Source organism: Salvelinus namaycush, chromosome 2 (assembly GCF_016432855.1).
Source record: "Salvelinus namaycush isolate Seneca chromosome 2, SaNama_1.0, whole genome shotgun sequence".
Taxonomy (NCBI): Eukaryota; Metazoa; Chordata; class Actinopteri; order Salmoniformes; family Salmonidae; genus Salvelinus; species Salvelinus namaycush.
The window spans coordinates 72,698,527-72,720,296 of NC_052308.1; the positions used below are offsets into that span (position 1 = coordinate 72,698,527).

Here is a 21,770-nt window from a genome sequence, read left to right on the forward strand (position 1 = left end):
TGTGTGTGTGTGTTACTGTCCATAGACAATCTCTTGGTGTTCTTAATGATGATATATGATGGGTAGCAGTGAAGAGGATGAAAAACAAGCCTTAATATAATTGATTTGCAGTCTGACCATGGGTGAAGGCCTGTACTTAATCATCTGAATGCTCCAGTGTCTAGAATAATGTGAACTTATTTTACCCCCAGCTATCAAGGAGCAGCTACTTTGAACTGAAAATCCACTGGACTCTAACCCAGTCATATAGGTCACCTGTTCAGGTACCCAGTCATATAGGTCACTTGTTCAGGTACCCAGTCATATAGTTCAGGTATCCAGTCACATAGGTCACTTGTTCAGGTACCCAGTCATATAGGTCACCTGTTCAGGTACCCAGTCATATAGTTCAGGTATCCAGTCATATAGGTCACTTGTTCAGGTATCCAGTCATATAGGTCACTTGTTCAGGTACCCAGTCATATAGGTCACCTGTTCAGGTACCCAGTCATATAGGTCACCTGTTCAGGTACCCAGTCATATAGGTCACCTGTTCAGGTACCCAGTCATATAGGTCACTTGTTCAGGTATCCAGTCATATAGGTCACTTGTTCAGGTACCCAGTCATATAGGTCACCTGTTCAGGTACCCAGTCATATAGGTCACCTGTTCAGGTACCCAGTCATATAGGTCACCTGTTCAGGTATCCAGTCATATAGGTCACCTGTTCAGGTACCCAGTCATATAGGTCACCTGTTCAGGTATCCAGTCATATAGGTCACTTGTTCAGGTACCCAGTCATATAGGTCACCTGTTCAGGTATCCAGTCATATAGGTCACCTGTTCAGGTATCCAGTCATATAGGTCACCTGTTCAGGTATCCAGTCATATAGGTCACCTGTTCAGGTATCCAGTCATATAGGTCACCTGTTCAGGTATCCAGTCATATAGGTCACCTGTTCAGGTATCCAGTCATATAGGTCACCTGTTCAGGTATCCAGTCATATAGGTCACCTGTTCAGGTATCCAGTCATATAGTTCAGGTATCCAGTCATATAGGTCACTTGTTCAGGTATCCAATCATATTGGTCACCTGTTCAGTTATCCAGCCATATAGGTCACCTGTTCAGATATCCAGTCATATAGGTCACCTGTTCAGGTATCCAATCATATAGGTCACCTGTTCAGGTATCCAGTCATATAGGTCCCCTGTTCAGGTATCCAATCATATAGGTCACCTGTTCAGGTATCCAGTCATATAGGTCACCTGTTCAGGTACCCAGTCATATAGGTCACCTGTTCAGGCATGTGGTCTTACCTTAATGTAATGTGATACACACACCTACATACACACATAACGTTGGAGGATCATGTGACGGACAAGATAGTGTGTGTGTGTGTGTGTGTGTGTGTGTGTGTGTGTGTGTGTGTGTGTGTGTGTGTGTGTGTGTGTGTGTGTGTGTGTGTGTGTGTGTGTGTGTGTGTGTGTGTGTGTGTGTGTGTGTGTGTGTGTGCGTTCAGGTGGAGGGTTGGAGGTGAAGAGGTGGATTGTCAGGTACTAAAGATTTGACCTAACCCCCCTCTCGCTTAGCTCTCTCTTTCACTCTATCTACCCTCTAAGTACCCCCCTGCTGAGTGGTTCCCTCCATGCTACAGGGGCTTAGCGCTCGACTTCAGCCCAGCCTCATTGCTCTGTATTCAGGGTCAGATGACCATGTCTCCCTTGAGTGATGGAGGTATTTGATGGCCCTACTAGCCCCGAAGGTGCACTGCACTTAAACAAGAAATGAAGCTTTTCGTTATTTGAATGGTTGTGTAATTAATCAGTTAATTTGTGCAGATCTTTGAATTGCCTGGCTTGACCTAAATGGCTATATAGGATGGGAGCCCATCCATAGCTTAGTCTTATACATTTACACATTACTGTAAATTGGCGTCATGGGTATCCGACCATTTGTAGTGTATGGGAGGTGAATGTGACTCTGTAGCCTACAGTGCAGTAAGTGCATTGTCTAATTCATAAAAATGACATCTTTGCCAAATTTTTAAGAGTGTATAAAGAGTTCTTTATTCATTTCTATGGTAAAGGACTTGTAGGATAAACCTCTTTTATGTATCTCCAATAAAAAGCCACACTTGAACACAGTCCGTCTGCATCCCAAATGGCACCCTATTCTCTATTTAGTGCACTACTTTTTACCAGGGGTCCTATAGGTAATAGGGTGCCATTTGGGATGCATCCTTGGTCCTCTGTATAGATTGGGGCCGAGATACAAAGCTGTATCAAGGGAGCCTGCTAAAAGGCTCCCTTGACTCTCTGGGTCTTTGTTCAAAGTGGAGAGCAATGTACTTGCAGTTTTAAAAGGGCCTTTTCAGTTAGGCCGTAAACCGATCCTGGGCCTTGCCTAGCTGGGGTGTGCCCAGGACGTCTAGGGTTTACCTGGGGGACCGAGCGAGTGGCTGTGGGATTGGGTGGAGGGGAGGGGATGGAGGAGAAAGAGAGAGAGAGAGAGAAAGGAAGGCAGCTGGTCAGTAGGAGTGAAGCGAGGGATGGATGGTAAGAAGAGAAGGCTGAGAAAAGACAAAAAACAAAGGTGCGGATGAGGGTTGCACGGTTGTCCCCTCTTGTTGATTCTCTGGTGAATTAATTGTATCAGCCTCTTTCTCTTTCATTTATCAACCTCTCTTTCTCTCTTTTATCAAACGCTGTCCCTGAAAGGGAACGATAGCCTATATACTGTATGCAAAGACAAGAACGAGCCTAAAGTAGTGCTTACTGGGATACAGACAGTGTTGTGTGAATACTCTACAAGCAAAAATATTGCATACAAGACTGTAAAACTGAATATTAGCCTAAAGCGGAATCTGATTTGGAGCCAAAGGTCCAGAGTTTTGCCTGGGGCAAGTCACAACTCCCCACCCTATGAACACTTCTGAGAACCCCCACTTCTCTCCCACCGCAATTAGGATGAGCTTGATCTGTGACAGGCCTTTTCTGATTGACGGTGGCCTATACAGTGATTAGGCCCTACTGCATGCCATAATTGGCAACGCTTGGGGAACATGATGTGGGCAATGGGCATGCATGATGATTGATAATTCATAAAATCCATCTCTGGTGTGATGACATTCATTAACCTCTACTAGCCTATGTGCTTCTCTCTCTGCATAAATGAACCCCTCTAGCCTCTGTCAAGTCCTTATCAGTCTCGACTATTCATTTAGTCATACTTCAGATCAAGCCCCTGCACGCTATGCAGTTGTCTTGCAGCTTCCTTCCCCCACATCTACAGATGAAGGCTCCATCACAAATAGAATCCTTTCCCCTACATGGTGCACTACATTTGCCCAGAGCCCAATGGCCCTGGCCAAAAATAGCGCACTAGGGAATAGGGTGCCATTTGGGAGGCGGCGGGAGAATTATTTGGGCATTGCCAATAACAGTTAAGCTCCTAGTCATGTCAGAAATGGACAGAACCTGTTGAGGATTAACCCGTAAACAGTCTGGGCTTTTGTGCCACATGCAAGAACTCATCTCTGGTGAGAGATTCTCTCCCTGGAGAGAAAGAGAGTGAGAGAGATAGGGAGAGAGAGGGAAGATTAGATGGGTTTTTACAATGAATGTTCTCATTCAAAAAATAGCCCACCCTTTTTGCTTGTCTGACCGGTAGTGTCTCATCAGTTTCAAAAGCTGTCGGGAATTGTCTTTTCTATTTTACAATGTCGTTTTGGGGGGAATTCTTTAATATGGTGAGTCCTAGCCTATGGATGGAGGCTCTGGCAGATGTGCACTGACTAGTGGAAGTGTCACTAAAACGTTATTATTCATCAAACGTTATGTTATTTTCTGTTACAAATACAATGTTAAAATTGGTAACTGGATTAAAACAATACAAACTTTAATAAATCGCAACGGGCTTTAAATTGTTCTCTCTACTGTTAATTTCTCATTCAAATTACGCACGGTGCCTTTACCGAAGGGAAGAGGCGGAGTGATTGCAGTGCTGAGTGAACGAATGACACATATCTCCTCCCTTCCGCTGGCGCTGAAACTCGAGAGAGAAGTGACAGGTAGGAAGACCGTTGTGTAGCTACCAGACCAGACAGACTCAGATAGACAAAAATGTCAAACTCATGAAAGAAAATGGTTCATAGTAAAGTCGACAGTTTGTGAGAGAGACAGTTATAAAAGTGTTGATGGGAAGTTGCCAGAGAAATGCATATTAGTTTGAGAATACACTTTACAACTTCGATGTGGATCATTTCATATTTAAGGTCACAATGAGTGGACAGCAAACTTTTTAAAACTTAAAATTGTCATAACAAAAAGGAATTTCTAGCACATATAAAATACGTGGGGCAGTGTCAGAACGATTTGTCAACGGAAGGCGCTTGTCATTGGAGGATGATCACTAAATTAGATCAGAATACATCACAGAAGGAAGTTGAGGATGTGTTCAACGGGTCGAGACATAATAATCCCCTAATCACAGACACTTTCTATCCTCTTCAAATGAAATAGCCTACAATCTCAGTTCATCATGCACAGAAGGAGGATGCTTCGGGCACTCCCTGTTTTTATATTTATGTTCTTCATCGTTTTAATCGTGGACTTTCAACTAAGGACGCGGAATCTCCACAAACTCAATTATATTCACAATCCGTTCGGGGGAGACTTACTGCGCTCGATTCAAGAGGCGCCTCTCTCCCCGGCAAAGGAGCCACCAAAGCCGGCCAAGTTTCCTCGACAACCCGCCGCTGTCTCTACTATTAACCAGACTGTTGGTGGCTTACAAGCTGAGATACAGAGAAGGAGAGACAAGTTGAGGGCTTTGGAACAGAGAAGGGTTGTCGTCACTCCATCCCTGTTGAGGTTAACGGACATCTTCCTCGCGGTGAAGAGCACCGGGAGGTTCCACGGCACGCGCCTCTCTCTTCTCCTCGAGACGTGGATCTCCAAGACCAAGGAGCACGTGAGTGTGATTGATTGGTCAGGAAACGTATTCGTCAAAGTTTTTTAAATGTTACCTAATGTTATAGGGTACTTTGACAGTAGGCCTAGTTTAGAGTCATTTTATTGCAATAACCCAGATATCACTGATTAGTGACATGGGATAACCAATAGCCTCAACAGTCCCCTTATTCACAGTTATTACATGGCAGGTGCACAGTGGTAACATGGGAATAGGTCTACAGTTATTACATGGCAGGTGCACAGTGGTAACATGGGAATAGGACCACAGTTATTACATGGTAGGTGCACAGTGGTAACATGGGAATAGGACCACAGTTATTACATGGTAGGTGCACAGTGGTAACATGGGAATAGGACCACAGTTATTACATGGCAGGTGCACAGTGGTAACATGGGAATAGGTCTACAGTTATTACATGGCAGGTGCACAGTGGTAACATGGGAATAGGACCACAGTTATTACATGGTAGGTGCACAGTGGTAACATGGGAATAGGACCACAGTTATTACATGGTAGGTGCACAGTGGTAACATGGGAATAGGACCACAGTTATTACATGGCAGGTGCACAGTGGTAACATGGGAATAGGTCTACAGTTATTACATGGCAGGTGCACAGTGGTAACATGGGAATAGGACCACAGTTATTACATGGTAGGTGCACAGTGGTAACATGGGAATAGGACCACAGTTATTACATGGTAGGTGCACAGTGGTAACATGGGAATAGGACCACAGTTATTACATGGTAGGTGCACAGTGGTAACTTGGGAATAGGTCTACAGTTATTACATGGCAGGTGCACAGTGGTAACATGGGAATAGGTCTACAGTTATTACATTGCAGGTGCACAGTGGTAACATGGGAATAGGTCTACAGTTATTACATTGCAGGTGCACAGTGGTAACATGGGAATAGGTCTACAGTTATTACATGGTAGGTGCACAGTGGTAACATGGGAATAGGTCTACAGTTATTACATGGTAGGTGCACAGTGGTAACATGGGAATAGGTCTACAGTTATTACATTGTAGGTGCACAGTGGTAACATGGGAATAGGTCTACAGTTATTACATTGTAGGTGCACAGTGGTAACATGGGAATAGGTCTACAGTTATTACATGGCAGGTGCACAGTGGTAACATGGGAATAGGTCTACAGTTATTACATGGTAGGTGCACAGTGGTAACATGGGAATAGGTCTACAGTTATTACATTGCAGGTGCACAGTGGTAACATGGGAATAGGTCTACAGTTATTACATGGTAGGTGCACAGTGGTAACATGGGAATAGGTCTACAGTTATTACATTGCAGGTGCACAGTGGTAACATGGGAATAGGTCTACAGTTATTACATGGTAGGTGCACAGTGGTAACATGAGAATAGGTCTACAGTTATTACATGGCAGGTGCACAGTGGTAACATGGGAATAGGTCTACAGTTATTACATGGTAGGTAACCTAACCTACACAGTGATTGTTCAGTTCTTAGGGCTAGAGGGCCTGTTGATTGAGAAACACCTAATGTAGTCAGTATGGCCCAACTCAGCTGGTCCTCTTCCTGTTTTGAACAGTCATGTTCTTTACAGAACAAAGCAGCACTTCCTCCTTGGCTACTTTCTACACTGAGTCAACATGACTGGGGCTTTTGCCTCTCAGACTGTATCAGAGGTATAGTGAAGCATGTGTGAGGAGTAGTCTACTAGTCCCATTGATGTTGTGTTAGGTTTGGCTGTATAGTAGGGGTAGCAGATTACACACACACGCACACACGCACGCGCACGCGCACGCGCACACGCGCACACGCACATACACACACAGTAATTATTCCACAATAAGTCACACACACACACACACACACACACACACACACACACACACACACACACACACACACACACACACACACACACACACACACACACACACACACACACATGTATTAGGACATAACTCTTTTGGAAGACCCTATCTTCCTAGGTCCTATCTTGAAGTGGCTTGTCAAAGCGAAATCCTAACAAGCATTTAACAATGTCACACTTCTAGAAGAAGTGTTTGAGATGACTGTTGGAAGCTGTGTTTGTGTGAAATGACTGTTGGAAGCTGTGTTTGTGTGAAATGACTGCCAAGCAGATATACATGGGGTACTTTGTATTGTAAAAGTTGTAGAACACATACTTCATTGGCAGTTGGCACTTATCATTCCATGTTTGGTTCTCATAGACAATGATAGTGTTCCCAATACATGTTATCAAAGCATTGTTTCACCCATGTACCTGTTCCTCAAAATACGAGGCACATTTGATACGTGCCTTTTCTCTGAAGAAGTATGTCAGCGATTTCTTCAGGTCATATAAAAGTCTTTACACTTTCTCGTCAGCTAGTGATTCAGATGGACAGACAGGGTGACTCGTGGTTTGGTCCTCAGCAGATATTAACTTTAATCTTAGTTTTAGAGAAGTGAAATCATCAGCTCTCTCTCTTTCACCCGTCTCTCTCTCTCTCTCTCTCTCCCGTCTCTCTCTCTCTCTCTCCCGTCTCTCTCTGTTCAACTGAGAGTCAGAACGGAACCTCTGTAGAACCTCAGAGGAAATGTTTTCCATCCAACAGTGTAGTCATGGCTACTATCTACAGATGATGTGTAAATAGTCTAATGTTGCTTATTTTCATTTCTTACAAGTGGAACGTTAACGCAAAGATTCTGGCTTTTTGTTTTTCTCGACCCTAACATACATGCACACACACACACACACAGTTCCATGTTCTCTTCATAGACTTCCTGTTCTCAGATCAGTTTCCGTTTCAGCATTGTTGCTCTGCGGCTGTGGCGTCACCCTGGCACAGACAGCAAACACACAGACACACACAGCATCCTGTAGTAGTGTTGTGTGTGTGTGTTGTGTGTGTCAAAACAACACAAAACAAAAGATAAACCATGTACTCCTGTCCATACTCCATTAGAAGAGACAGATGATTTAAAGTCACAGTAGTACACTGATACAGGACCCAGCTGCATTACACTCTATAGGAGAGAAATCTATCCAGCTATGTTTTACAGCATGAGTAAAAGAGACAGATTTATCTCTCTCTCTCTCTCTCTCTCTCTCTCTCTCTCTCTCTCTCTCTCTCTCTCTCTCTCTCTCTCTCTCTCTCTCTCTCTCTCTCTCTCTCTCTCTCTCTCTCTCTCTCTCCCAGTCAACTCCCAATGTCTAGTTTACGAGCCACTGCCAGCCCCCACTCAGCCATCTTGGATCTTCAGCCTCTTTAGCCCAGGCAGAATGATAGGGGCCTAGTGGACATTATGGAGCCGTGGTGCTGGTGCAGTTGCCTGAATTATGACTGTCAGGGAGGAAACTAATGACACAGGGCCTCTGGGTCCTGAGTCAAGCAGCGCCTCTTTTGGTTTCATCACCAGGGAATCGATCTGTGAATTACTCCTCCTTTGAACGAGTGATGGGATGGAGGGATGCGGAGGAGAAGAAAGAAAAATACCCACAGGGGGCTAGGGGGGGGGGGGGGGGGGGGAGAGGAGGGCTATACAATGGCTGAAGGGAAGATTTAGAGGTAGCTATACTCGATATGAGAGGTAGAGGGAGGCTGTACTGTTGTTTCAATGGAGATAGATGGAGTGCAGATCGTGTGTGTGTGTGTGTGTGTGTGTGTGTGTGTGTGTGTGTGTGTGTGTGTGTGTGTGTGTGTGTGTGTGTGTGTGTGTGTGTGTGTGTGTGTGTGTGTGTGTGTGTGTGTGTGTGTGTGTGTGTGTGTTGTAGTGGGAAGACAGGGCTCTATGATAGATACATGCAGTTCATCTAGTGCACTTAAGCTATTAAGGCGATCACTTAGGTTAATGTAAAGCCGTGGGCAGGCACGCACGCACGCACGCACGCACGCACGCACGCACACACACACACACACACACACACACACACACACACGCACACATAAACACACACACAATCACACACACAGAGAGAGAATGAGAGATAGGGAGAGAAGGAGAGAGATATAGACAGGAGGAGAGGAGCTGCTCTATTATATTACACACCGTGGTGAATTACACCCCGTAAAACACTGTTTTATCCACCCAGAGGCTGCTCTATTATATTACACACCGTGGTGAATTACACCCCGTAAAACACTGTTTTATCCACCCAGAGGCAGCTCTATTATATTACACACCGTGGTGAATTACACCCCGTAAAACACTGTTTTATCCACCCAGAGGCAGCTCTATTATATTACACACCGTGGTGAATTACACCCCGTAAAACACTGTTTTATCCACGCAGAGGCTGCTCTATTATATTACACACCGTGGTGAATTACACCCCGTAAAACACTGTTTTATCCACCCAGAGGCAGCTCTATTATATTACACACCGTGGTGAATTACACTCCGTAAAACACTGTTTTATCCACCCAGAGGCAGCTCTATTATATTACACACCGTGGTGAATTACACCCCGTAAAACACTGTTTTATCCACCCAGAGGCAGCTCTATTATATTACACACCGTGGTGAATTACACCCCGTAAAACACTGTTTTATCCACCCAGAGGCTGCTCTATTATATTACACACCGTGGTGAATTACACCCCGTAAAACACTGTTTTATCCACCCAGAGGCTGCTCTATTATATTACACACCGTGGTGAATTACACTCCGTAAAACACTGTTTTATCCACCCAGAGGCTGCTCTATTATATTACACACCGTGGTGAATTACACCCCGTAAAACACTGTTTTATCCACCCAGAGGCTGCTCTATTATATTACACACCGTGGTGAATTACACCCCGTAAAACACTGTTTTATCCACCCAGAGGCTGCTCTATTATATTACACACCGTGGTGAATTACACCCCGTAAAACACAGTTTTATCCACCCAGAGGCTGCTCTATTATATTACACACCGTGATGAATTACACCCCGTAAAACACTGTTTTATCCACCCAGAGGCTGCTCTATTATATTACACACCGTGGTGAATTACACTCCGTAAAACACTGTTTTATCCACCCAGAGGCTGCTCTATTATATTACACACCGTGGTGAATTACACCCCGTAAAACACTGTTTTATCCACCCAGAGGCAGCTCTATTATATTACACACCGTGGTGAATTACACCCCGTAAAACACAGTTTTATCCACCCAGAGGCTGCTCTATTATATTACACACCGTGGTGAATTACACCCCGTAAAACACTGTTTTATCCACCCAGAGGCAGCTCTATTATATTACACACCGTGGTGAATTACACTCCGTAAAACACAGTTTTATCCACCCAGAGGCTGCTCTATTATATTACACACCGTGGTGAATTACACCCCGTAAAACACTGTTTTATCCACCCAGAGGCAGCTCTATTATATTACACACCGTGGTGAATTACACCCCGTAAAACACTGTTTTATCCACCCAGAGGCAGCTCTATTATATTACACACCGTGGTGAATTACACCCCGTAAAACACTGTTTTATCCACCCAGAGGCTGCTCTATTATATTACACACCGTGGTGAATTACACCCCGTAAAACACTGTTTTATCCACCCAGAGGCTGCTCTATTATATTACACACCGTGGTGAATTACACCCCGTAAAACACTATTTTATCCACCCAGAGGCTGCTCTATTATATTACACACCGTGGTGAATTACACCCCGTAAAACACTGTTTTATCCACCCAGAGGCTGCTCTATTATATTACACACCGTGGTGAATTACACCCCGTAAAACACTGTTTTATCCACCCAGAGGCAGCTCTATTATATTACACACCGTGGTGAATTACACCCCGTAAAACACTGTTTTATCCACCCAGAGGCAGCTCTATTATATTACACACCGTGGTGAATTACACTCCGTAAAACACTGTTTTATCCACCCAGAGGCAGCTCTATTATATTACACACCGTGGTGAATTACACCCCGTAAAACACTGTTTTATCCACCCAGAGGCAGCTCTATTATATTACACACCGTGGTGAATTACACCCCGTAAAACACTGTTTTATCCACCCAGAGGCTGCTCTATTATATTACACACCGTGGTGAATTACACCCCGTAAAACACTGTTTTATCCACCCAGAGGCAGCTCTATTATATTACACACCGTGGTGAATTACACCCCGTAAAACACTGTTTTATCCACCCAGAGGCAGCTCTATTATATTACACACCGTGGTGAATTACACCCCGTAAAACACTGTTTTATCCACCCAGAGGCAGCTCTATTATATTACACACCGTGGTGAATTACACTCCGTAAAACACTGTTTTATCCACCCAGAGGCAGCTCTATTATATTACACACCGTGGTGAATTACACCCCGTAAAACACTGTTTTATCCACCCAGAGGCCCTAGGCTACGTCCCAAATGCCATCCTATTCCCTACATAGTGCACTATATTCAGAATAGGGTGCCATTTGGGACGGTCCTGTCACCTCAGGAGGAGTTTTATAGCTTTACTGTAATGGTTTGATAATGCTTAGGAGAGAGTTGAAACAGACACACATCCTCGTTTATCTCTTCTCTCTCAGATGAAAGAGTACCAGACACTCTGAGGGAACAACACTTTCCTTTTTCCCTCTCACCCATCTCCACCCTCTCCCTCTCTTATCTTCCCTCTTTCCCCCTTTCACTCCCTGTACTCCACCCCCATCACTTCCTATGGAAGATTGGATCAGCAGTCAGTCACTGTCCATATCAGTGTGTGTGTGTGTGTGTGTGTGTGTGTGTGTGTGTGTGTGTGTGTGTGTGTGTGTGTGTGTGTGTGTGTGTGTGTGTGTGTGTGTGTGTGTGTGTGTGTGTGTGTGTGTGTGTGTGAGAGAGAGAGAGACTGTGTGTGTGTGTGCTTCCATTAGCAGTCATACACTGTGGGTGATATTAGAGTGGGAGCCCACTGATAGGGCTCTTCTACACTACCTGACCAAAAGTATGTGGACACCTGCTCATTGAACATCCCATTCCAAAATCATGAGCTTTAATATTGAGTTGGTCCACTCTTTGCTGCTATAACAGCCTCCACTCTTCTGGGAAGGCTTTCCACTAGATGTTGGAACATTGCTGCAGGGACTTGGTTCCATTCAGCCACAAGAGCATTAGTGAGGTCGGGCACTGATGTTGGGTGATTAGGCCTGAATCACAGTCGCCGTTCCAATTCATCCCAAAGGTGTTCGATGGGGTTGAGTTCAGGGCTCTGTGCAGGCCAGTCAGGTTCTTCACCGATCTCAACAAACCATTTGTTTGTATGGACCTCATTTTGTGCACGGGGGCATTGTCATGCAGGAACAGGAAAGGGCCTTCCCCAAACTGTTGCCACAAAGTTGGAAGCACAGAATTGTCTAGAATGTCATTGTATGCTGTAGCGTTAAGATTTCCGTCCACTGGAACTATGGGGACTAGCCCGAACCATGAAAAACAGCCCCAGACCATTATTCCTCCTCCACCAAACTTTACAGTTGGCACTATTGGGGCAGGTAGTGTTCTCCTGGCATCCACCAAATCCAGATTAGTTTGTCGGACTGTTAGCAACGGATGTGGCTGAAATAGCCGAATCCACAAATTTGAAGGGGTGTCCACATACTTTTGTATATATAGTGTATCTTTAGATTCATTGGTTGCTGTTGTTGCTAGTTGTGACCAACAGAGGTCAGTGGTGGACCAGCTACACAGTGCTGCACTACTGTAGAACTCAGGGAAATAGATATCATGCTGTTTAGATCACTGAGTCTGTTGGTGAGAGAGAGAGAGAGAGAGAGAGCGAGAGAGCGAGAGAGCGAGAGAGAGAGAGAGAGAGAGAGAGAGAGAGAGAGAGAGAGAGAGAGAGAGAGAGAGAGAGAGAGAGAGAGAGAGAGAGAGAGAGAGAGAGGTCAAGGATATGTAATCTCCCAATGGGAGGGTAGTGTTGCTGTTTCACACTGTCTTCAATGTAATGGCAGCGAGGGTCAAAGGTTCAAGTGGCTGTGTATGTCTTCCCTTTAGCTTATGGTGCAGCCTGTTTCTGTCAGTATTAATCTGTCCTCCATTATCTTGCTACGTGTGTGTGTGAGGTGTATGTGGGGGGGGGGGGGGGGTCTGTTTGTGTGAGGGGGTGTCTGTCTCTGTGTGTAGTGGGGGTGTCTGTGGGTGTCTGTGTCTGTGTGTATGTTTGTGTATGTGTGTGTGGTGGGGGTGTTTGTGTGTGTGTGGTAGGGGTCTCTGTGTGTGTGTGTGTGTGTGGGGGGGGGGGGGGTGTATGTGTGTGTGTGTGTGTGTGTGTGTGTGTGTGTGTGTGTGTGTGTGTGTGTGTGTGTGGGGGGGGGGGGTGTCTTTGTGTGTGTGTGTGTGTGTGAGTGTGTGTGTGTGTGTGTGTGTGTGTGTGTGTGTGTGTGTGTATGTGTGTGTGTGTGTATGTGTGTGTGTGGGGGGGGTGTGTTTGTGTGTATGTGTGTGTGTGTGTTTGTGTGTGTTTGTGTATGTATGTGTGTGTTATATCTCTCTCTCTTCTCTTCCTTCTCTAGACGTTCATCTTTACAGACACAGAGGATGAAGACATCAACTCCAGAGGTAGGTCTTCAGCTCCACCAATCACAAGCAAGGAGAGACTTGTTGCATTAACAGTTGTAATGTTTAAGGGCGATAGTTGTTTATTAGACAACAGTTCCAGCTTTAATCTCATTTAAGTCTCATGTCAGAGTGTTGTAAAATGAACACATTGATAGGTGCTCTGACTGAAATTCTTTTTTCTATTCAGGTTACAATTTGATTGTGACAGATTGTCCGTCGGACCACAGTCACCAGGCTCTGTCCTGTAAGATGTCTGCTGAATATGACCACTTCATGGCCTCCGATAAGAAGTGAGTGACCAGCCCAACCTAGACAGAGAGAAACACATAGACTATCACTTTACAGGACTTAGATAGTCTATCTCTTTACAGGGCATAGATAGACTATCACTTTACAGGGCATAGATAGTCTATCACTTTACAGGGCATAGATAGTCTATCACTTTACAGGGCATAGATAGACTATCACTTTACAGGACATAGATAGACTATCACTTTACAGGGCATAGATAGTCTATCACTTTACAGGGCATAGATAGTCTATCACTTTACAGGGCATAGATAGACTATCACTTTACAGGACATAGATAGACTATCACTTTACAGGGCATAGATAGTCTATCTCTTTACAGGGCATAGATAGACTATCACTTTACAGGGCATAGATAGACTATCACTTTACAGGGCATAGATGGACTATCACTTTACAGGGCATAGATGTCTATCACTTTACAGGGCATAGAGAGACTATTACTTTACAGGACATAGAGAGACTATCACTTTACAGGACATAGAGAGACTATCACTTTACAGGACATAGAGAGACTATCACTTTACAGGACATAGAGAGACTATCACTTTACAGGGCATAGATAGACTATCACTTTACAGGACATAGAGAGACTATCACTTTACAGGACATAGAGAGACTATCACTTTACAGGACATAGAGAGACTATCACTTTACAGGGCATTGATAGACTATCACTTTACAGGACATAGAGAGACTATCACTTTACAGGGCATAGAAAGACTATCACTTTACAGGACATAGAGAGACTATCACTTTACAGGGCATAGATAGTCTATCACTTTACAGGACATAGAGAGACTATCACTTTACAGGACATAGAGAGACTATCACTTTACAGGACATATAGAGACTATTACTTTACAGGACATATAGAGACTATTACTTTACAGGACATAGAGAGACTATCACTTTACAGGACATAGAGAGACTATCACTTTACAGGGCATAGAAAGACTATCACTTTACAGGACATAGATGGACTATCACTTTACAGGGCATAGAGAGACTATCACTTTACATGGCATAGAAAGACTATCACTTTACAGGACATAGAGAGACTATCACTTTACAGGACATAGAGAGACTATCACTTTACAGGGCATAGATAGACTATCACTTTACAGGACATAGAGAGACTATCACTTTACAGGGCATAGAGAGACTATCACTTTACAGGGCATAGAGAGACTATAACTTTACAGGACATAGAGAGACTATCACTTTACAGGACATAGAGAGACTATTACTTTACAGGGCATAGATAGACTATCACTTTACAGGGCATAGAGAGACTATCACTTTACAGGGCATAGAGAGACTATCACTTTACAGGACATAGAGAGACTATCACTTTACAGGACATAGAGATACTATTACTTTACAGGACATAGAGAGACTATCACTTTACAGGACATAGATGGACTATCACTTTACAGGACATAGAGAGACTATCACTTTACAGGACATAGAGAGACTATCACTTTACAGGACATAGAGAGACTATCACTTTACAGGACATAGAGATCACGTTAAAAAGTAGAAGTTGTAAAGTACCAGACATTTCTATCAACATTTTGTACCAAACTGTAGGATTTGTGTTCCAACCTGATAGAAGAAAGGACAGAGACAAGGTCCCAGTGTTTAGTTTGGAATCAAGCCTTGGTTGTAATTAGAACAGAGGAAAGGGATCAACTGTTCACTTCAGTTTGGAACCGATCCCTGTGTTGTCCCCTCTCTCTCCAGGTGGCTGTGTCATGTTGACGATGATAACTACGTGAATCCTGGAGCTCTTCTCTCCCTGCTCTCAGCCTTCCCCCAAGAGGGTGATGTCTACGTGGGCAAGCCCAGCCTCGACCACCCCATTCATACCCATGAACTACTGGAGGGCAACAAGACAGTACGCTCCCACCATGCACTGCATAGAGCCGAAAGCTATATTCCAATGAACAATACAATGCTTTGTTCTAGTGGTATGTTAAAGACACGTCTGAGATCTTTGGGGCCTACTAAGTAGTCTCTAGCCCTCCCACTTTGGGCTGGATGTGTCAATGTGTAGTTCATACAGGCACAATGTAAAACCAAAATTACTGTCTTACCTCAATTAGTCACGAAATCCCCTAGTTTGAAACACTTCCCTAAACATAACCCTGACCCACGTGGGCCAGCCCTCTAGCATTTCGAGTTCCAGCCAATGAGCTTCAGCCCCTCGCCATTTGAGTGGCAGCTAGCAAGATGCACACACAGCAGAGCGAGAGAGAGACCATATCTGCACATATGTGCCATAGTTCGCACATTTTCAGAGGACCACTTTTGGCTTGTGGACGCTACTTCCAGAACTACTGGCTGAAAAGCAAAAGTACCGGAGAATCTCTTTAAGTAGTATGTTGCTGTGGCCATTGGAATATGTCTTTCTGTCTCCCTTCCTGAGGGGGTCACTGATATGTTTGACCGTTTGATGCCAAGATGGTTGCCATGGGAATTCTAAACCTCGAACAGAGTTGGCCAAGCACTGTAAATTATTCAAGTCATTCCACATCTCTCCTCTTTCAATTCACTTCTCATCAGGAACGGAGGGATGGAAGGATGGAAGGATGAAGGGATGATTGTAGATCCATCCATTCATATGGTTTTAGTCACTGTGGAGTGTTTTTCTAACCGGAGGGTTGATTGGTGATTGGCATGTTATTGGTTATTGATCTAAGAACCATGTCATCAAGTGGACGTGTCAAAGACACCCCAGGGGATAGGCTGTCAACAAGCAGGATCGGTTGATTCGATTGGTTTAGGAACAGACATGCTCACACTAGATAAACATGTGTCTTGTACTGTATGTGTGTGAGTAAGTGAGTGTCTCATTTACAGTAGAATGAATGACTGTATTGAGCCTAAGTGTATCTTGGTTCCCGAGAGTGTCTCGCAAAAGATGCTCTCCCTCCCTCCCTCCCTCCCTCCCTCCCTCCCTCCCTCCCTCCCTCCCTCCCTCCCTCCTCCTCCTCCCTGGTTAGAGAGTAGATTTAGCATTGACAGTAGGACAGGCCTCAGACTCCCTAGAGAAAGGGAACACAAGGTCGGAGGAGATGAGGATGAGAGGAGGGGAGGAGAGGGGGACTCCAGAGAGGGAGGAGGAGAGGACCTTGGGAGAATGATGATACACATACCTGTTGTGATTTACGCTGCTGTCACGGCAACCGATACAAATCAAATCAAATGTTATTTGTCACATGCTCCGAATACAACAGGTGTAGACCTTTCAGTGAAATGCTTACTTACAAGCCCTTAACCAACAATGCAGTTTTAAGAAAAATACCTAAAAAAGAAAGAAAGAAAAGTAACAAATAACTAGAGCAGCATTAAAATAGCAATAGCGAGGCTATATACAGGGTGTACCGCTACAGAGTCAATGTGCGGGGGCACCGGTGGGTCGAGGTAATTGAGGTAATATGTACATGTAGATAGAGTTATTGAAGTAACTATGCATAGATAATAAACAGAGTAGCAGCTTAAAAGGTGGGGGAAGGAGGGAAATGCAAATTGTCTGGGTAGCCATTTGATTAGATGTTCAGGAGTCTTATGACTTGGGGGTAGAAGCTGTTGAGAAGCCTCTTGGACCTAGACTTGGCGCTCCGGTACTGCTTGCCGTGAGGTAGCAGAGAGAACAGTCTATGACTAGGGTGGCTGGAGTCCTTGAGAATTTTTAGGGCCTTCCTCTGACACCGCCTGGTATAGAGGTCCTGGATGGCAGGAAGCTTGGCCCCAGTGATGTACTGGGCCGTACGCACTACCCTCTGTAGTGCCTTGTGGTCGGAGGCCGAGCAGTTGCCATATCAGGCAGTGATGTAACCAGTCAGGATGCTCTCGATGGTGCAACTGTAAAACCTTTTGAGGACCAATGCCAAATCTTTTCAGTCTCCTGAGGGGGAATAGGTTTTGTCGTGCCCTCTTCACAACTGTCTTGGTGTGCTTGGACCATGTTAGTTTGTTGGTGATGTGGACACCAAGGAACTTGAAGCTCTCAACCTGCTCCACTACAGCCCCGTCGATGAGATACATAACAACAACTCTGCCCACCGTCTGATTTGCATGACAAATACCAAACAAATAACAGATATATTGTCCGTTTGACAAATGCTACACAAATATAAACATACATTATCTCCTTGCTAATCACTTACAAGATAAATAGCACACAAAATATGTCAGACTTTTATAAATGCTTAAAAGTAGCATATGCAAGACTCATAGCAAAGTGAGTCAGAGAGAACTGAGAAAGTCTATCGTTGTAAGTACATCACAGAATATGATGAGTTTGAGGGAAACTGAGGACACAGAGAGTGTTGTTTCATCGTTGTGGATGGAGGGAGTTTCCTCTACCTGTTCTAGCACATCAACCTTTACATGATTCATTCTGTCTGGAAGGTGGACGTCTGTGCTCTGTTCATGTCAAAGAGAGGTGCAGTTCTGCCTGGTGATTGACTGTGTGTGTATTTTTCTTTCTAGAAAGAAGTGCAGTTCTGGTTTGCCACGGGAGGAGCAGGCTTCTGTCTGAGTCGCAGACTAGCTGAGAAGATGGCTCCATGGGCTAGGTGAGGAGTGTGTGTGCGTGTGTCTGTGTATGAGAGTGTGTGTGTGTGTGTGTGTGTGTGTGTGTGTGTGTGTGTGTGTGTGTGTGTGTGTGTGTGTGTGTGTGTGTGTGTGTGTGTGTGTGTGTGTGTGTGTGTCTGTGTATGAGTGTGTGTGTGTGTCTGTGTGTTTGGGTCAAGAGTGAACACTAGTCCATGAGAACAGGTGTGTGTAGGGGTTTGTCTGTGTGAAAGATGGAGAGTCAGAGAGTGTACATTATATCTGTGAATGTATGTGACAGTGTGTTGGGTCATTGGACATACAGTCTGTGTATATGCTTGTCTTTATGTGACTGTATGTGTGGGTTTGAGTCAACTGGGTTTGAGTCAATGTGGGTGTATCTATATCTGACTCTGTGTGTGTGTGTCTACCTGTGTGTCTAGTGGTCCCAGGTTTGAGCAGACGTCAGCAGTGATCCGTCTGCCAGATGACTGTACAGTAGGCTTCATCGTAGAGAGAAGACTGGGGATATCCATGGTCCACAGTTCAATGTTCCACTCTCACCTGGAGAACCTGCTACTGCTGACGCCCAGCAATATACCTCTACAGGTCAGACAGACAGACAGACAGACAGACAGACAGACACACACACACACACACACACACACACACACACACACACACACACACACACACACACACACACACACACACACACACACACACACACACACACACACACACACACACACACACACACACACACACACACACACACACACACACACACACACACTCATACAAATCATTTCTGCCTCATGTAATGTGTTTTCTCTCCTCTAAATTGTATTGTGTGTGTTCTCTCCAGGTGACTCTTAGTTATGGGCTGTTTGAGAACAAGATGAACAGTGTGGAGCTGAATAGACTCTTCTCCAAGGAGGATGATCCCTCCAGGTCAGTACCAACCTGTCTTCAGGCTAAGAAACCTTGACAAAAACCACGCCAGGGTTGCAATATTCCGCTAACTTTCCCAAAAATCCCAGGCTTTCCAGTAATCCTGGTTGGTGGATTACGGAGCTCCTTGCTTATTCCCTCCTGATTCCTGTAGTTTTACAGCTGGGATTCCTGGAAAACCTTTGTGAAAGTTACCGGTATCTAGCAGCACTACATCAGACTCTAGAGGGGATCCTTCTTCTCTGCCTGCAGGGGTACAAGTTCAAAATGTCCCAACAGTTATAGTAGAACTAGTAGCTATGTGCTGTACATGTAGGTAGGGGTAAAGTTACTAGGCAACAGGATAGACAATAGGCAGTGGCAGCAGTGTGAAAGTGTGTGTGTGTGTGTGTGTGTGTGTGTGTGTGTGTGTGTGTGTGTGTGTGTGTGTGTGTGTGTGTGTGTGTGTGTGTGTGTGTGTGTGTGTGTGTGTGTGTGTGTGTGTGTGTGAGTGTATGTGTGTGTGTGGCATCAGTGTGCATGTAATGTGTGTGTGGGCATATGTAGTGTGTGTGTGTGTATACGGTATGTGTGTGTGTTGGTGTGTCAGTGTAAGTATGTGTGAGTGTGTGCATAGAGTCAGTGTGAGTGAGTTAGTTTAAAAAGGCTCAGGTAGTCCGGATAGACATTTGATGAGCTATTTAGCAGTCTTGTTGCTCAGTCTCATGGTTCGGGGGTAGACGCTGTCCAGGGTCCTGGTAAGGCTTGTCATGTATCTGCATGTGTACGCCCTTTACAGACGCTGTCAAAAGAACCATCATCTTACTTGTCGATTCAAGTTAATTCATTGTATTTCTGTACGTTTAATAATGATATATTTCGTCATATAGAATGTTCTGTCATTCTTTACAGGTTTAAGACGGTCCACTGTCTACTCTATCCACTGACCAGCTGGTGCCCTTAAAGACTCCAACTCCCAGCAGCACCTGTGCCTCCTGAGACTTTCCGAAACGGTGTCAGCACTTCCTGGATTCTCTGGGTGCGTCTCAATAATCTCTCTTTTCTCCTGAAGTGTACACTCGTTTACTACTTCCAACAAATCTGAAAGTGATGGGTTGGTCGAGGTATGGGCTAGTGGGAGTTTCACCCTTACGTCTTACCCCAGTCATTTACTTGGAAATCAGTGTACAAACTTTGGGAGCAAGGAGAGATAATTGGGACACAGCCCTGGTTTTACATGGAAATAACAGGGACTACAACACTAGTCTGGTGCAGAATGCATCGTGCACTTCCTGTAACCTATCTACTTATTCTAGGAGTTCTATGAGCCCTCCAGAGACCTTAACAAGACAGCACTTGCATCATTTATTTGCAGGTGTGTATATTTGTTGAACAGAGACCAAAATAAATATGAATATACTTTTGTTTATAGATTTGTATAACTTCTTATGATGAACTCTGGTGAAATTCACTGCTGTAAAATATCCGTCGTTTTATTAATCTGTTCTGTTATGACTACAAAAATGTTTTGAAATAGTTGGAAAGGCATGTTTTTTTTATTTTAACACATTGTTTAACTTTAAAAGTGTATTCACGTCCCAGTCTGGGCTGTCTGTACATAGTTCCTGGTTTCTGGTTTAACAGTGTATTCACATCCCAGTCTGGGCTGTCTGTACATAGTTTCTGGTTTAACAGTGTATTCACATCCCAGTCTGGGCTGTCTGTACATAGTTCCTGGTTTAACAGTGTATTCACATCCCAGTCTGGGCTGTCTGTACATAGTTTCTGGTTTAACAGTGTATTCACGTCCCAGTCTGGGCTGTCTGTACATAGTTCCTGGTTTAACAGTGTATTCACGTCCCAGTCTGGGCTGTCTGTACATAGTTCCTGGTTTCTGGTTTAAAAGTGTATTCACGTCCCAGTCTGGGCTGTCTGTACATAGTTCCTGGTTTCTGGTTTAAAAGTGTATTCACGTCCCAGTCTGGGCTGTCTGTACATAGTTCCTGGTTTCTGGTTTAACAGTGTATTCACGTCCCAGTCTGGGCTGTCTGCACATAGTTCCTGGTTTCTGGTTTAACAGTGTATTCACGTCCCAGTCTGGGCTGTCTGTACATAGTTCCTGGTTTCTGGTTTAAAAGTGTATTCACGTCCCAGTCTGGGCTGTCTGTACATAGTTCCTGGTTTCTGGTTTAACAGTGTATTCACGTCCCAGTCTGGGCTGTCTGTACATAGTTCCTGGTTTCTGGTTTAACAGTGTATTCACGTCCCAGTCTGGGCTGTCTGTACATAGTTCCTGGTTTCTGGTTTAACAGTGTATTCACATCCCAGTCTGGGCTGTCTGTACATAGTTCCTGGTTTCTGGTTTAAAAGTGTATTCACGTCCCAGTCTGGGCTGTCTGTACATAGTTCCTGGTTTAACAGTGTATTCACGTCCCAGTCTGGGCTGTCTGT

The 21,770-nt window shown here is 44.5% G+C and overlaps 1 protein-coding gene across 1 annotated transcript; it reads left to right on the forward strand.

Moving 5' to 3' along the window:
• Window positions 1-4,029: 4,029 nt before the first annotated feature.
• On the forward strand, window positions 4,030-20,776 carry mfng (MFNG O-fucosylpeptide 3-beta-N-acetylglucosaminyltransferase). The gene is made up of 8 exons (XM_038973119.1): window positions 4,030-4,952; window positions 13,469-13,514; window positions 13,702-13,804; window positions 15,570-15,723; window positions 18,324-18,409; window positions 18,830-18,995; window positions 19,255-19,340; window positions 20,232-20,776. The coding sequence occupies exons 1-8, from the start codon at window positions 4,521-4,523 to the stop codon at window positions 20,281-20,283; spliced, it is 1,125 nt and encodes a 374-aa protein (XP_038829047.1). The 5' UTR covers window positions 4,030-4,520; the 3' UTR covers window positions 20,284-20,776.
• The last annotated feature ends 994 nt before the right edge of the window (window positions 20,777-21,770 follow it).

Excerpts from the sequence above, each read along its gene's own strand:
- mfng (XM_038973119.1), top strand. The coding sequence starts at position 4,521 with ATGCACAGAAGGAGGATGCTTCGGGCACTCCCTGTTTTTATATTTATG. Across the intron at positions 18,996-19,254 it reads CCAGCAATATACCTCTACAG|GTGACTCTTAGTTATGGGCT; the intron begins GTCAGACAGACA and ends TGTTCTCTCCAG. Across the intron at positions 19,341-20,231 it reads AAGGAGGATGATCCCTCCAG|GTTTAAGACGGTCCACTGTC; the intron begins GTCAGTACCAAC and ends CATTCTTTACAG.